Raw genomic sequence first — 15,190 nt, 5'->3', positions numbered from 1 at the left:
ATTTTAAAAGTACAGCCTGAAATAATTGTTTGAGAAGAGATACTGGTTTAACTCATTATGAATTATTAGTGGAAAAGTGGGTCTCAGAAGTATGTTACATCTGAAATATTTTTCGTCACTTGAACATGTGCCGTCCAGAACTGGCCCTATTCTACCAGTCACTGGGAACAAACACTTCGCATTCACAGATGCTCCTAATTTGGTGTGGTTTGGAGTGTAATTTAGATCAAACGTATCCATGTAAATGAGTCAGGGTTTCTTAATTAGGTGCCTCTAAAGAAAAAACTTGGACCACATCAGTAGGTGTGGGTGTGGTGCCCACAGTACTGGAATCTTTCCTATAGATGAAGTTGAGTTTTGTTCAGGCGTACTGTAGGTTTTTCTTTCCTTTTTTTTTTTTTTTTTTTTCCCTTTTTTTCCTTTCCTTTTTTTTTTTTTTTTCTAAAGCACAATAATAAATCTGCAGATGGCATAGACATAAAGACGCTACTTCAGAGGAGCTGTCTAAAACACTGTCTCTTTGGCAAATGCCTTAAAGTAGGTCATTCTGCTGTGATTTAGGTTTATATTTCATTGCCAGCTTTTTGTTCCCATTACAAGTAGGGTGCATTCCAGTCCACAGATTTGCTCTTCATTTTTTTCAGATTGGGTTTTATTTACAAGAATTTGTAGATCTTCATAAGAAAATGACCAATATCCTGTCAGAAGTACTAATCATGCACTTGACCACAAAAAGAGATGTATGAAGGTGATAACCTGCAAACGTTCGAATGCAAAATTACATTCTCCAGAAGAAAAAAAAAAAAAAAAAGAATGTATTGATTCTCTTAACACGGTGATTGAAATGATTGTTGCATCTTTTGCAATGTGTGAAAAATGATTTGATCTAACGTTATTTCAGAAGTCTCACAGAGCAGGGGAATCCGTTGCCCTAGTTGTTCAGGTATTTGCTTTTTCTTTTTGTATATTTGCCACTGAAAGGGATGTATTTCATAGCTTTATAAGAAAAACAAAAAATCATCAGGGTCTGTTTTCCCATCAAAGTGCTGGGAGATTTACATGCCAAACTCCCACTAGCCTTAATGAATTACCTGCATAAATTCCTTTTCAATCGATAGTAGAATAGATCCTATTGTGTTATATTAATTATTTTGCACAGAACACTGACATTTTGGCATTAAAGTCTTTTTTGTTTTGGTTTGGTTTTAAGTTCCAATGAATATCTTAAGGAACTTCAAGCCTGTTATTTATTTTATAGCTTTATTCTGAGAAAAATCCTATATCTTTAGTCAGAAAAATGAAGAGCATTGCAGTTTACCCTTTGATGACCTGGTTCTAGACATTTAATGTGTTAGGACCCAATCTCCCAAAATAGAAAAAAAGAAAAAAAAAAAAGTGGAAAAAAACCCCCTTTTGTAATGAATTGAGCATTCTTAATTTTCATAAACAAAGACCATTTGGGTTAAAAAGAACGCTAACCCCAAGAAATATTAAGAGGTTACAAAATCACATAAATTAACTCCACCAGTGATATTTTACTAAAGCTTATGTGAGTGCAAACCAGAAGCAGTACTCTCACATGGTCTTGATTAACCGAAGAGTACTTAGCAGTAACCAGCCTTCCCCGAGCTGTGCTGGCCATATGCACACGTACGCCCACAGCACCAATGCGCACATGGACGAGCCTTCAAAGGCTTGGGGGGCTTGGGGTGGGGCTTGGGAAGTAAGCAGAGAGTGGAAGTGAGAAGTGTTCACTGTGTCATCGTGGGCAAGTGCCTTACCCTCTTCATTCCTCACTTTCTCCATCTACACAACTAGCATAATAAAAACTACTGACCTGAAAAGGAAGTTAGGAGATTTAATTAATGTTTGAAAAGCTTTTGGGAGATCGTCTGATATTGAGAAATGTGGGACGAACAATGGGAGCCCTTTGAAACAGGGGCTCTATCTGTATGTGTGTACCGCACCTAGCACAATGGTGCCGTATAGCCACTGTATCATCAATATTTAAATTAAAACTATGTTAATTATTTTTATCATTCTGTTACTTGCTGATACACCAGTTCAGTACATTTTGAAGCTTGGTAGCATTGAAAAGTACCAAGCGTAATTACTTGCCTAACTGTTATGAAAATCGGCGTTTATACTTTTAAATATGGCAGGGAGAAGATGAGTTTAACTCTTCTCCTTCCCCCAAAAAGAGCCCTGGGAAGCTATGGTAAATGGGACAATTGCTGGCATTGCTCCAGCTCCTTTCTAAAAATCTACAGATGAAACAGAGAAGAGCACGTGTGCAAGAGCATGTCTCAATACATATTTGTCCATCACAAGTTAGGAAGCGATTAATTCATTTCATGTAAATCTCAAAATACTACTCAGGGATGTATTTCATGTTCCTGCACAGGCACCTACTCACTCTCCTGGTGCAAAAGGATGTTGCTCTTCCTCACATTTCCAATAACTTCTCCCCAGGCTTGTAAGAGTAAGGCTGAACTTTTCTCCCTGATGGTGTCCTGTGGCTGAAGAGCAAGAGCTGCTCATGAGTTGCCTGATTATAAAAAGAAAAGTCTTGGTTCAGGAAACACTTTCAACAAACAGTCTTTCCCGTGCCTTCAGTTAAGGGCTTCTGTGCTTCTGCACATTCCTGAATTTGGACACTTTTCCTGAAGAAAAATTTAAATGCCCATCCCACACTTGAGGTTGTAGGTCTCCCATTGGTTCCCTGAGGTTTCCCAAATAGAAATTTGTTTTATAGTCCTTCCATTCTGGGGACTGTTTATTCTTTTAAATAACTTCTGCCTATTTTTTATTATTATTATTTTTCTTAATAAAAAGCATGTACTGTTCTTAATGTAATCTGTTCTTCTTCTGTGTGAAAAAAGGGTTCTCCTAAGCTTCGATTTAATATGTAAGCCAGCCTGAAACTGCTGATATGACACATAGTTTAGTAAGTGAAAATCACATTTGCTACATCTTTCCTCCACCGACTTAAAAAACTTAAAAAAAAAAAAAAAAAAAAGTTTGCAGACATCCCCTGCTTAGTATTATTAGATGCCATACTTTTTAACTTTATTTTCTGCTTTCCCCTCAGAATTCTGGGTAGTGCTGCTGGACTTGTCATCACATTGTCATCGTGTCCTGGTGTGCGGGCTACTGTGGGGTTCTGTCTATGCGTGGCTTTTTTCTTTTTTTTTCTTTTTTTTTTTTTTTAATCTTCAATAGGTAGAAATAAATCTGATTGCATGTAGTTTTCAAAAGCCTATGTTCTTCAAAATGTAGCTGCCACATGTTGCAAGATGTGTTTTGTTTGTCAGGGTTGGATGCTTTTCTCTGTTCATAGACTTATGAACATGAGGGAAGGTTATTTTTCAGAACAACTAAAGCATGAATATGAATGAATTTTGTTATATATTAATATTAGTGCATTTATCTTAGATAAAAAGTTCTGTTCTTGATGAGGAGCTTATTTCCAATGAAACTGATGCAAACAATTACTAGTAAGAATGAAGAATTTGGGCGGGGGGGGGAAGGCGATCAGAAAGAAAATCATCATTCTCTCTCTGAAAAGACAGAAAGCCTGAATGGCATCTGAAAATGTCTTGCCATGCTATGTACAGTATGGGAAAAATGGAGCAAAATGGAGTTTCTTGGACTCAAAGGTGAATCAAAAGGAATTGCCTTCTGCCTGGACAAGGCAGCCAGATAGACCACAGTAACAGATCCACGTGATAAACCAAGAGGCAACTGCAGAGCTCCCCAGACAACTTGCCTGAAGTGCCTGCCAAGGAGGCAGATGCTGCTGCTGGAAGAATATCTTCCACAGTTGGGCATCTGGGTTCAGTGCTTTCCACGTAAGGGAGAGGGATGGTAACGTCAGGCTGGCCCCTGTCTTCCCATTTAATTATTTCAACATCCATTTTATACTTTTGTAAATAACACGTGTTATCCTGCCTTTGTGAGGGAAAATAAGAAGCAAAGAGAGGGGGTTTGTGTGCAGTATATCCCCTTGCAGGGGTGCCTACATGGATGGGTAAAGACAGACTCAAGCTTGGCTGCCCTGTGCTCCAGCCTGGTCAGATGTGAGACAGCTCTGGTCTGGGAGTCGCAGAGCTGCCTTGCGGTGGCACGGAGCTCAACCTAATAAGCAGAGCAGGCTGAGATTCATTAATTTAACATTAATAAGCACAGCTTATTAGCTCAGGCACAGTGCTGTATAATGCAGGCACACAGCTTCTGGAGCAGAGCTGCGTCCGCCCTTGCCAGCTCGGAGCATGGTGCGTAGAACCCAGCCAGGGTGCTCCTCTTCCCTGCTGCATTTTGCATTAGGGAGGAAAAAGTATTTTGCAGTCACTGGAGAAGCTTCTCTGCAAACAGGAAAAAAAAAAAAAAACAAAAAAAAACCAAACCCAACCAAAAAACCAAACCTCCATGCTTTTAGATTTTACTGCTGGCTTATGCTGAGTCTTTAAGTCATTTAAACTTCTCGTGCCTCAGTTTCCCGATGAGCGTGTAATAGCTGCCTCAAGATGCTGCTGTGAAAGCAGGTTAGGGGCTAATCATAAAATACTGTGGGATCCTTAAAGAGCTAATTTTTTGTTCCGTCTCACTTGAACTGTGAGTAAATTACTGGGTACAAATAATGATTTATCAGATAGGCATTGGTTGTGCTCAATGCAGAGAGCCAGCGCAAGGTTTCTGCATTATTTGATGTCCTGTCTATGCCTGTAAAACAGGACCAGAAAGGGATATCAGTTTTATCTGGTACCAGCCATTAGCTCACTCTGGGAGTAAAATTCACTTGTTAGATCGGCAACGTGAAGGAGCGGAGTCCTGGGGAACTGGGGTGCTGTTTTCACAAATGTATGAGACAGCAGCATGTGGGCAAATAGAAGCAGTATATAGCAAGCAAATACTCTCTAAACATGTTCAAGCAGAACAGGTTGCTTTCTGTAGCCCTTTATTTGGGAAAATCCCTACTCAGTTTGGGTTTGTTATTTCTTTCATGTGTAAAGTACATTGGCTTGATTTGCTCATCTTCAGGAAGAAGTAGAGATAGACTAATAGCAGTTGTGCTCAGTTATTTTCAGTATGAGTCCTAATAAAACAATTTTTTATGGTATTAGACTGTCAAGTGCTATGTGATATGTCTGTTCAGCCCCATATTTTGTCTCTTCTGCTTATGAGTAGAATAAATTTAATGCAAAGACGAGCAGGGGACATTGGTGGGTTGGTTTTTTTCCCATCAAATGCAAAAAAAACCTTAAAAGAACAGGTACTGCAACCTCAAGCTTTGCTTTTAATCCCCCTCCTGTGGGCTTCATACGCTGCACTGTGACTTCTTGCAGCTTCAGAGGGTTTGCTTTAAGAAAGTTATATGGCACTGGTGTTAATCCCTGCTGCCAGGCCTTTCTCGCAGACTCTCTCATCAGCTGCTTTGTCTGGGTTTCTAAAGGAGGACCCTTCTGAAGTGCATTTCACATTGTTGTTTGCGCTTGATCTGGACCCACTCCTGCAGACTGGATCGCCCCAGAATGAAACCGTAGTGCGAGCTCGCTGCTGTCAGTGATTTAGGGGAAGCATAGCCTTCTGGGCAAAGGCTGTATTCTCATGCTGAGCTTCTGTGTGCACTCTCACGTGCTGTGCAGAAGTCACAGGCTTACGCAGTCCCATGGCCCAGGTCCGAATAGCCCTGTTCTTTTTATCTGATAGAGCGGAAAGAAAGGGATAGGAGAAAGAGGGGAATACCGCAGAAACAGCGTAACTATGGTCCTCCAGCTTCTCTCCATCAGAAAGCCCAGTTCAACGGTGGGCAACAACAGCCATCTCCACCAGCAAATACAAAAATTGCAGTAACGTGCCTTAAATTAAACCAGTATCCTTATTTTTTTTAGCTAATCAGAAACTTTTGAACCTTCTGTGATTTACATTGAGAAAAACCTATGATCGAAGAGGATGGTGCAAGGCGCATGTCAGTGGTGAGGTTGGTCCATCATGCACATTGGCACCCCTCTTCTAAAGAGTAGCCCTAAAAGAGATGTAAACCTATGTCTTGTAACCTCTGCAAGCTAGTCTTGTTTCCTAGGTTGATTTAAGCAAATACACATTGCCTATATTTACATAATATTAACATCATGTCATTACTAAAAACGTATGTATGCTTCTTTATTCTCATTTATGGAGTCATGAAGCCATTCAAGCTGGCTTCTGTCTTTCAGACTGACAAATTCAAGAAAACATACTTTTTTTTTTTTTTTTTTTTTTTTTTTTTTTTTTTTTTTTTGTGTTTTCAGTATCGATTCTACTGCTGCTTCCATTTCAATGGAGCAAAGCTTATGGAATAGCCCTATCCTTCCCTGAGGATGTGTTTGTGTGGCAGAGAAGGCTGACCTTCAGGGAGACTCGTGATTGCTCCCATAATGCTCAGACCCCCAAATGACTCAAATATCACATCTTTCTGCCTTCCATCACTCTGTGCCACTCTCTTGAGTCAGTATACCTCTAGCTTTGTCATGCTTCTGCGGTGACACTTAGGTAAGAGCATGTGCTTATTTAGGTAGTACTATATTTATGGAGTTGAAGTCAAGCTCAGTATTGCACACGCATGCATTATGAAGTATTAGTATTTTATTTTTTGCGTATTAGTGTGGGGTTTATTTCCTTTTATTTTCTTTTCTCCAAAACCTACCAGTCTTGGTCTAGTTTTGCCAGTTATTCTACACATACACAGCAGGAAACAATTGCTGTCCCAAACAGATTATGTTCTAAAAAGCCAGGGCAGACAAAAGAAGTATTATCATCATTTTGTAAACAAGGAACCAAGGCACAGAGAGATTAAGTGATTTACCCAAGGTCACCCAGAACATCCGGTCAAAGCCAAGAACTGAACCCACATCTCCCGAGCCTCAAGCAAGTGATTTAACTATGAGATCAAAAGACTTATTTCATATACCTGATATCTCTCCCCTAAGACATGGTAACAAAACTTTTTTCAGGTTAGGATCAATGCCACATATGGTGCAGTAAATTTTGTATATGGTATATCTGTGCTGACAGCGTGTACCCACTTCTTGCACTCAGGTTCTTCCCAGGAAATAATTTCCCTTATTATTCTTCCATCGACTGTAATAAATTATCATCCCTCTCTAGATAACCCTCTGAAGGAGAGAATGTGTGCGCACGGTACATCAGATGAATACATAGAAAACTGGTTTTCTGCAAGGCCAAACTCAGTCATTTTATGGACTCTTTAAAATCCTTCCATGCTTAATGAAATGGGAACGTTTCCATGACTATATGGACTTCATTTTGCAGTTTCAACTGGAAGCTGAAAAACAAGATAAAGGATCTACATCTCTTACATGTATATGCCAGGAGAATGCAGCAGAAATGATCAGTATAAAGGCATCATTCATTATAAGCTCAGTGTAGTCTTTTATTTGGAGTCTTTATTGCTCACTCACTGGGGTCATTATATCATTCCTGGGATGAAATACTCCTCTGTGTACAGGCCCTTCATGGGGCCCTAGATCCTACTTAGTCCCTTCAAATTTAAGGGTAGTTTGGCTGAAAAATTACTGTACAAAATGGCACCAGTTGGTCCCAACAGCAGGACAGCCTTGAAGGAACAGGACCTGCCCTTCATGTGCTCCTGTCTTGAGGTCTTCCACTTCTTGCCCAGTCGTTCTGCAAGTCAAACTGCTACAAGCTGGTTTCCATGTGAGCACACGGTCTACGTACATCTTTACCGTTAATGCCGTGAAGCACAAGAAGCTCACGGTGAACGCAAGATCCTGGGTTGACTTTGTGGGCTGACATCTTTTGAAAATGGAGCTCAATGAGCGTGGAAACCACAGAGGAATGATAAGAGAGCCTCCCCGTGCCATTTTTCTGCCTCTTTAGTATCTCAGCAATGTTAGGAGAGCAAAGGTGCACTTCCAAATCTCTCCTTAGATTGTCTTAGATGTTCTGTGTTGTCACAAGCTTCCTTGTGAGGTACAAGAGCTCAAAGCGTATTTTCTTGGGTGAGGTTATTCCTATTGTTATGTGCCTCAGCATATCACAAGATCAATACGACTGAACAGGAGGGTTCTGAAGGGTGAGAACATGGTGATCCAAAAGTCTATTGCTGGAGAAAGTAAACCAAATTTCACTTGCCCAATTCATTATACCTGTAGCATAGTAATCCAGATGTGTTTGACTGCACTGAAGGAAACAGAACTTTTCTGCTTTCTAGTAGAGGAAAAATTTGGTCTTTTGCTTAGACGTACTGATCTCTTGAGCAGGAATAGGATATACATAGATACCCCATAAATCATGCTTAGTTTTGCCAAAGAACATAATTATCTTTGGTATTTTGGATGACATTTCCAATAGGATTAGGACACCACACACAGATTCCTTTCAGAATTATTGATCTGTTAGCACCACAGTTCTACTTACTTCTTTAGATGTTCAAAAAGGATTTTCATTGTGTCATAGTTTGGCCTAGGGAGCTTTTTTACCAGGTTCCTTATGGATTTGATGCGAGTGGCGTTGTCCTGGATTTCTAAGAGGGAAAAAAAACAACAAAAAAAGAGAAAATAACCACTTGAATGTCACATTAGGATATTACTTTGCCCTGTACTGTAGCTGGTACCTGAACAAGAAAAACCGTCATTAACATATGATTAAAACCAGAATATATCATAACTTCTGTCACCTTAATAGAGAGCAAGAGTAATTTACAAGGATCAAAAATTCTCTTAATTTTAAGGAAGCATTTTCTGGTTCACGGAATTATATTCTTACGCTTATCATTTATTTTATTTGATTATTAGACCATCATCCTAAGCTAAAATACCTCCAAGTAGTAAGGGACACGCATCTTAAATGTTGTCCAGTGGTGCAGCATCTGTGGTGGATGGACCTCCTAGGTAGTCCTCGTTGTCTGTTTTTTTTCTCATCGTAATTAAATCAGCTGTATTTATGCATCTCTATCCTGAACATGAACATGTTCAGAAATATAAAATGCTTTGCTGTTCTTTTTAGTTGTGCTTTCTGGTGATCAATTGTTTTGAGAAACTATTCCACTGTAGCTATTTTCTAATACCTGTAAAAAATTTTGTGTTTCAAACTTATGATTAGTAGTAAAGAATGCAATACTAAGGGCTTTAATCTCTCCTTTGAGGTGATAAGAAAATTGCTGTCCTTTTTGTTAAGATATACCTTCCTGTTTCGGTATGATTCATAGTTTCGTGGGAAAGGTTTGACTGATATTTTCATCGATTTGTACAAGATGTTGCAACTAAAACAAAGTCATGTACAACTGTGCTTTCGTTTAGGAACAGATTAGATAAGGTGCCAGTAGGTCTGACGTAGGGAAAGCATCTTGCATGTTACATGCCCTAGATAACCTGAGAATACTTTTCTGATCTTATCATCTATGATTTAATTATCACCTATCATTCTTCGTATATGTTCCTTTTTAATATTCATATTACCCTCGCACCCGGAGATCTCAATCAGGATTGAATCCCAGTTGCAGTAGGTGCTGCATAAGCATGCATGGTGACTAGTGCCTTAATTCAAAGATTTTACCAAAAAAAAAAAAAAAAAAATTCCAAGCAAAACTTTCCTGCCACCAAATTGAATTTTAAAATTACAATTGGTTAGCTAATGTTCCTTCCTCATCATGTATTCTTAATTCCTGTTGAGATTAATATTTCGTACACACAGATATAGATGTATATATATTGTTTATAATTTGAACATTTATATAGATATGAAAGACAAGAGTTCAAAGTAGTCAATGCATAGGGATTATTTTCCTATAAAAAAACCCAAAAACTTTCATATAGATTTATTCCATAGGAAGTCATGCAATTGTCAATACTGACAATGAAGTTACGCACAAATAATACAATTTCTGTGTATTTTACTCTTGTCCTGATCTGAATAATATAGAACCTTAACTTCTGAACAGCACAAACTCCCTGAGTCTTTCAACCCGGTCGCCCCTTGATGTCTTCTGCCACAAGCCATTCATACTCTTTATTTTTGCCCCATGGATGATCTGTCCAGTGGAAATATGACTGAAGCTATGAATGAAAATTTGTAGAAGTGACTTTACTGTAGGAAGGGGGTAAAAATTTCTTTGGGTTTTTAAGTTGTGCTGCTTGGTGTGTGTGCATGCCACATGATCTTACCAGATAAGTTATATTTAGATCGGGGCTGCCCTCTCTGTTGCTTACAGCAGTTTCTCTCATAAAGATTCTCAATTAGTTTATTTTTGAATTCTGTTTTCTCTCGAGAATTCAGTGGACTCGAGTGGAACCAGAACGCTGAGGTAGGGAAAGACTCAATGGAAGGAAAGGCTCGCTGTCTGTCCGTTTGCAAGGAAATGTCCTACAGTAAAACTTTATCATGGTATCTTGAAGGAAATGTCTCTGCTCTGTGTTGATTAACACCGATGCCAGCTTGATAACCACCTTCCCTACAGAAACGGCCACATTACAGAGGTTGCGCTTCCTTACAAGATGTATTTGTAAAAGAAATAAGGTAAAAAAGCATTGTTAAATTATTTCTTGAAAGAATGGCAAGAGTAGAAAGCTTTGTTTTAGGGCTTATTGTACCAAAGTCATCGGTACTGGTTCACAGGAGAAGAGAACTTGAGATAGGCACTAAAGCACAAAACTTGTAGAAATTTTGCATAAAATTGTTTTGTGAATCAGTCTATTTGCTAATTGTTAGTCTATTGTAAAAGAAGAAAAACCAGGCAACATGTGGTAACTTTAGTCAGCATTTCTGAACTGAGAATGATAAACACCTCTGCCTGGCTCTGGCATTTATCAGTACTGAGATATTATTACCACATAGAGTCACAGCATGGTTACTGTTATCATCAAAAAAAAAGAGCCAGCTAATCTTAATGGTTTGTAAAGCCGTTACCTGCACTGGTCTGACATTTATCATGATCATTTTACCACATGAGTCCTACATTGCAAAGGTATTTTATCTGGAAGGGACATCACTATGAATTATTATTTGCAGCTAGGTAGAAAATTGTATGTTGTAGATACCTTTTCTCATTATAAATCACAGTCACATTTCACCATTTCCCACACAAAGCTGCTGAGCCCAGGCTTTTTGCCATAACACTTAGTCTCACTCCCTTTTATAGTTCCATGAAAATATTGGGTACTCTTTCATTAAAATGGTTGATATTGGTGTTTGTTGTTTTTTTTTTTTTTTTTTTTTTTTTTTTTTAAATGCTATATACACGCTTGATTTTTCTCTAGTATAAAAGAATTTGTTTTTCCACTTGAGAAGCTGAAGAGGATAAACTGTTTAATTTTTTTGTTAAAGCTTGCTCTCGCTTCATTTTTTGTGGCTGGGCTCGTCTTTACTCTTGACCTTGTTGATGGAATATTTAACAGATCAGATGCAAGATCTTATGTTTCATTTGCAATACCTAGGTATTTGCTTTCTTTCTGTAGTGCCTTGAGTTTCACTTTCCTAGAAATTTTCCCCTTTCGGATTCCTAAGTAGAAAGATTTTTTAATTTAATTTTTCTTGAGGTTTTCTCTTTACTGTGCTCAAAAGGACAGAGGAAATCCTTAAACATGGATTTGTATAAATAGCTGTGGAGAAGGTATCTCCCTCTTTGCACTGGATTAAGAAGCCTGGCAGTACAGGGTGCAAAGGAAGGAAAATACTCCAAACAGCTGTTAAATTCTCCAGCTAAGTCTAGAAAATGAAGCAGACCAGTTCTGTATAAACTGAAATAATGTTAATTTTCATTATACACTTTTTATTGTGAAGACTGGTGAAAATCTGTGAAGATTTCTGAAGGAAAAGAGCTGTCATGATCACATATATCAAATAATGAAAGGATGGTTAATCCTTTTTGCATTTGTTGGGCAAAATATGGAAGATGTAGGTGATAATTTCAGCAGATCAGGATACTATGAAGTGAATCGCAGATGGTTTTCCATGTAGTATTTTCATAGAACATATATTTAGAATTTGGGTTACTGCCTTTAAAAATAGGGCTGGCTCCCTTTAACAGAACAAAACTGTGGAGATGCTCTCTTGTTTATATTTCAATGAAGAATGCATTGAAAAATCCCACTTAATATTATATAAGCTCTTTTGTAAATGAGCTTTGGATAAACATTTGAGCACAGAAGAAAACATGATGTGTCTGTAACATTAACAGTGGCTGGGTAAAAATGAATGAAGAAAGTAACCTTTAGCACTTGTGTCCATAAAGAATACTTAAGCAAATCCCACCAAATCTTTCTTTTAATCATTAATTTTAAATGGACGTAGATGTTTACAACAAGCCACTTTGTTTCAGAACAGGAAGTGCGGGGTTTATCTCCAATAACTCACGTTTGCTAGGAAAGGATGCATGTCTCTAACCTGACATGCATTCATTATTTTGTAAGGTACTGGAGTTTGACCCGTGACCCTCCTCAGACCTGCTGCATTATTCATGTCTGACTTACTTTGTATAGTTTTACTATAGCGCCCATTTCCCTTCACCAGGCATTTCAGTGGCTTGTGCATGTTTAATGTTAAATGGCATTTATGGCTCACATTAATGCCTAATTTTATCACGAGCCATGGTTTCTTTTTATGCTCTCGAGCCTCGCAGCTGAACTGCTGAAAAAAACAGTGATTTATGATTCTGCATGAAATATGAAACTATTGATCTGCCACCTAATCTATGTTTTGTTGTTGGTTTTTTAGGCATGGTTTTCTCTGATTTTCTTACATGGCTCTTCTCACCTTGTTTTGTTTTTTTGGATAAGATTTCTGCTGTGGTTAAAACGTCATACACTGTTGCTACAGCAAAATCTGCCTGCCAAGAGTTGTTGGTTTTATTTTTTTTCCAACAATTCATGACTGATTCAGCTGCCGAGAGAAAGACAGGTCTTGTCTGGGGCTTTTTTCGTTTGTTTATTTCATTTATTTTAAATTTTTTTAATCGGAATTGAGTAGTTTAGGTGGATTTTCGAGTGCTAATGAAATTGTGAGACTTATGGCGCTGGCTACAGCCAGCCGTAGTGTGGGCAGACGCTCTGTGAGCTTCCCCACTGTGCTGCTGTGCAAGCATCCCCGCTGTTATGTTTGCTATAGTTTTAATGTCTGTGAAAAATTCCTGATGCAACTAAATTATGTTCTGCCCTCTTGTTTGTATAAATAAACACCCGACTTAGCCAATTCATCTTGCTCTTGCCCATTTTAGAGGCTTGCCCTGTCGCACAATGCTTAACCCCAGTCCTTGATAGCTTTGGTGTTATCAGGGAATGAAAACTTGCTTAAAAGAGAGTGCTCTGTTGGCTCTTTTTTTTTTTTTTTTTTTTTTCCCAGAGACATCAACTGCCCAAAACTCCATTTTCATTTGTTAAGTCTTCATATTCTGGAAGTCATGCTGGCTAAAAGGCACAGATTTTTATGTATAAATATATAGATAAATTTATTCGTATCACTTTTAATGTCAGGATATTTTAATGTTACTCTGCGTAACATAAAAGTCCCAAACGTTAATCACTTGCAGTATGCTATGGCAATCGTCTCGTGCAGATACATTGTAAAATATTTTCTTGTTTTTTAAAAAAAAAATCCATAAGAAGTGTTCAAACTAACTAATGTTTGCTATAAGGAAAATAACCAATTTGTGATCCGAATTGATTTTACTTTTTATTCATGCCTCAGAAATAGATGTTGCAAAAGAAAATGAGAATTGCGTGAAACCTCTTTATATGGGCAATTGATTAATTCATCCTATGTGATATAAAGTGGAGTTTGCAATGAATATTCATACAACTTTTGCGACCCATTAGCAAGACCCAAGACAATGAGTTCGCAACTCAGTCCCATTTAACAAAAATATATGTGGAATTAATGGGAAAAAACAGCACTTACAAAAGTTAAACTTTAATGTATCAAACTCCAGGTGCTGGAGTTTGAGGAAAATAACCAATAATAGTCATTTTTTACATATTTGATGGGACTGATTATGCAATGTGCAACTCTAAATGGCTTATAGCACATTGTAGCATGGTTCCATCCCATTGGCTACAGTAGGGTGCAGGCAGATGGATGACAGTGACAAGGAGAGAAGTGCTTTTGCTTAGCCGTGCGTTAAGATGCCATCCAGAAGCTCTGTGCACTGCAGACACTTCATTAGGATGCCAGGATAATGGTAAACTACCACTCAGAGTGACACCCCATTTCCTGCTTACTGAGCTCTCCAACCTCGGCAGATGTCAACAATCTCACAGTGCTACAGAGCAGACCTAACTTTCCAGGCACTTTGACTCCAATTTTTTTCCCTTAACAGTGCCATACATTACATGCAATATGTAACAGCAAGTACCAAACAGAAAACAAAATTTGCTGCCCTAATTATAACAAAGCAGCATCTGACTTAGGTACTGCATGCCCAGCGTACATACAACCAGTTAGCAGCATAAAAGAGGAATGATCTTTGTCAGTTAATTTTGGGGGTTAATTAGACTTAGGACTTTAATGGCTAATGGATAGCCTGATCCCAACTGAAATGATTGTGCTTCACTGCTAACTTCTACCAAGCATCAGAAAAATATGCTGAGCTCTTTCCTGGTATTTAATACACTGTTACAGTCTTCTGCAGGGTTTTCTGCACAGAAAGAGCAGACTTGAGCATCTGGATGGTGTGATATTTTCTCTGCAAATGCACAACTTGAGGCCGTAACGCACCTCCCCAACAGCAGTTAAAGCCAGCAGAGAGACTGTGCTATGATGCTTGACCCGCACTCCTTTCTAGAGAAACACAAATAGTTGCTCACGCTTTCAAAAATCGTCTTCAGATACAGAAACAGTATCCATAAGGTCACTATTTCTAATTCAGTTTAATTTATGGAACCTACTGGTTTGTGATCATGTAATGCTTTTGAAATCAGGAAGCCTGTTTATTTTATAGATAGGATTTTTTCCCCACTCTTTTTTGGTCAGAGGTGACTTAGCAACAGTGCTCTGCCCTACCCCAGTGGTGGCCCATCACTTATTTTTGGTGTGTGAAGAGGTGAAAGCATGACTGCCAGCTCCTGAAATCCCCGCTCCGCTCTCCTTCACAGCATCTTCTTGCCCCCACTGCCCATGCCAAGGGTGGGCTTCCATTGTCATCCCTCTTGTCGTCACCCACGCTCTCCCGACTGCCCTG

The 15,190-nt window shown here is 38.7% G+C and overlaps 1 protein-coding gene across 1 annotated transcript in view; it reads right to left on the bottom strand.

Annotated features, from left to right (window-relative positions):
- ARHGAP15 (Rho GTPase activating protein 15) overlaps positions 1–15,190 on the bottom strand; it is a 320,935-nt gene that overhangs the window by 15,091 nt on the left and 290,654 nt on the right. Inside the window, exon 15 of the mRNA XM_026852528.1 lies at positions 8,440–8,545. Coding sequence (XP_026708329.1) covers positions 8,440–8,545 — 106 coding nt within the window. The remainder of the gene's footprint in view (positions 1–8,439; positions 8,546–15,190) is intronic.

Source organism: Athene cunicularia (genome assembly GCF_003259725.1).
Source record: "Athene cunicularia isolate RWA chromosome 7 unlocalized genomic scaffold, athCun1 chr7_part1, whole genome shotgun sequence".
NCBI lineage: Eukaryota > Metazoa > Chordata > Aves > Strigiformes > Strigidae > Athene > Athene cunicularia.
This window is presented reverse-complemented; position numbering and strand designations above follow the sequence as displayed.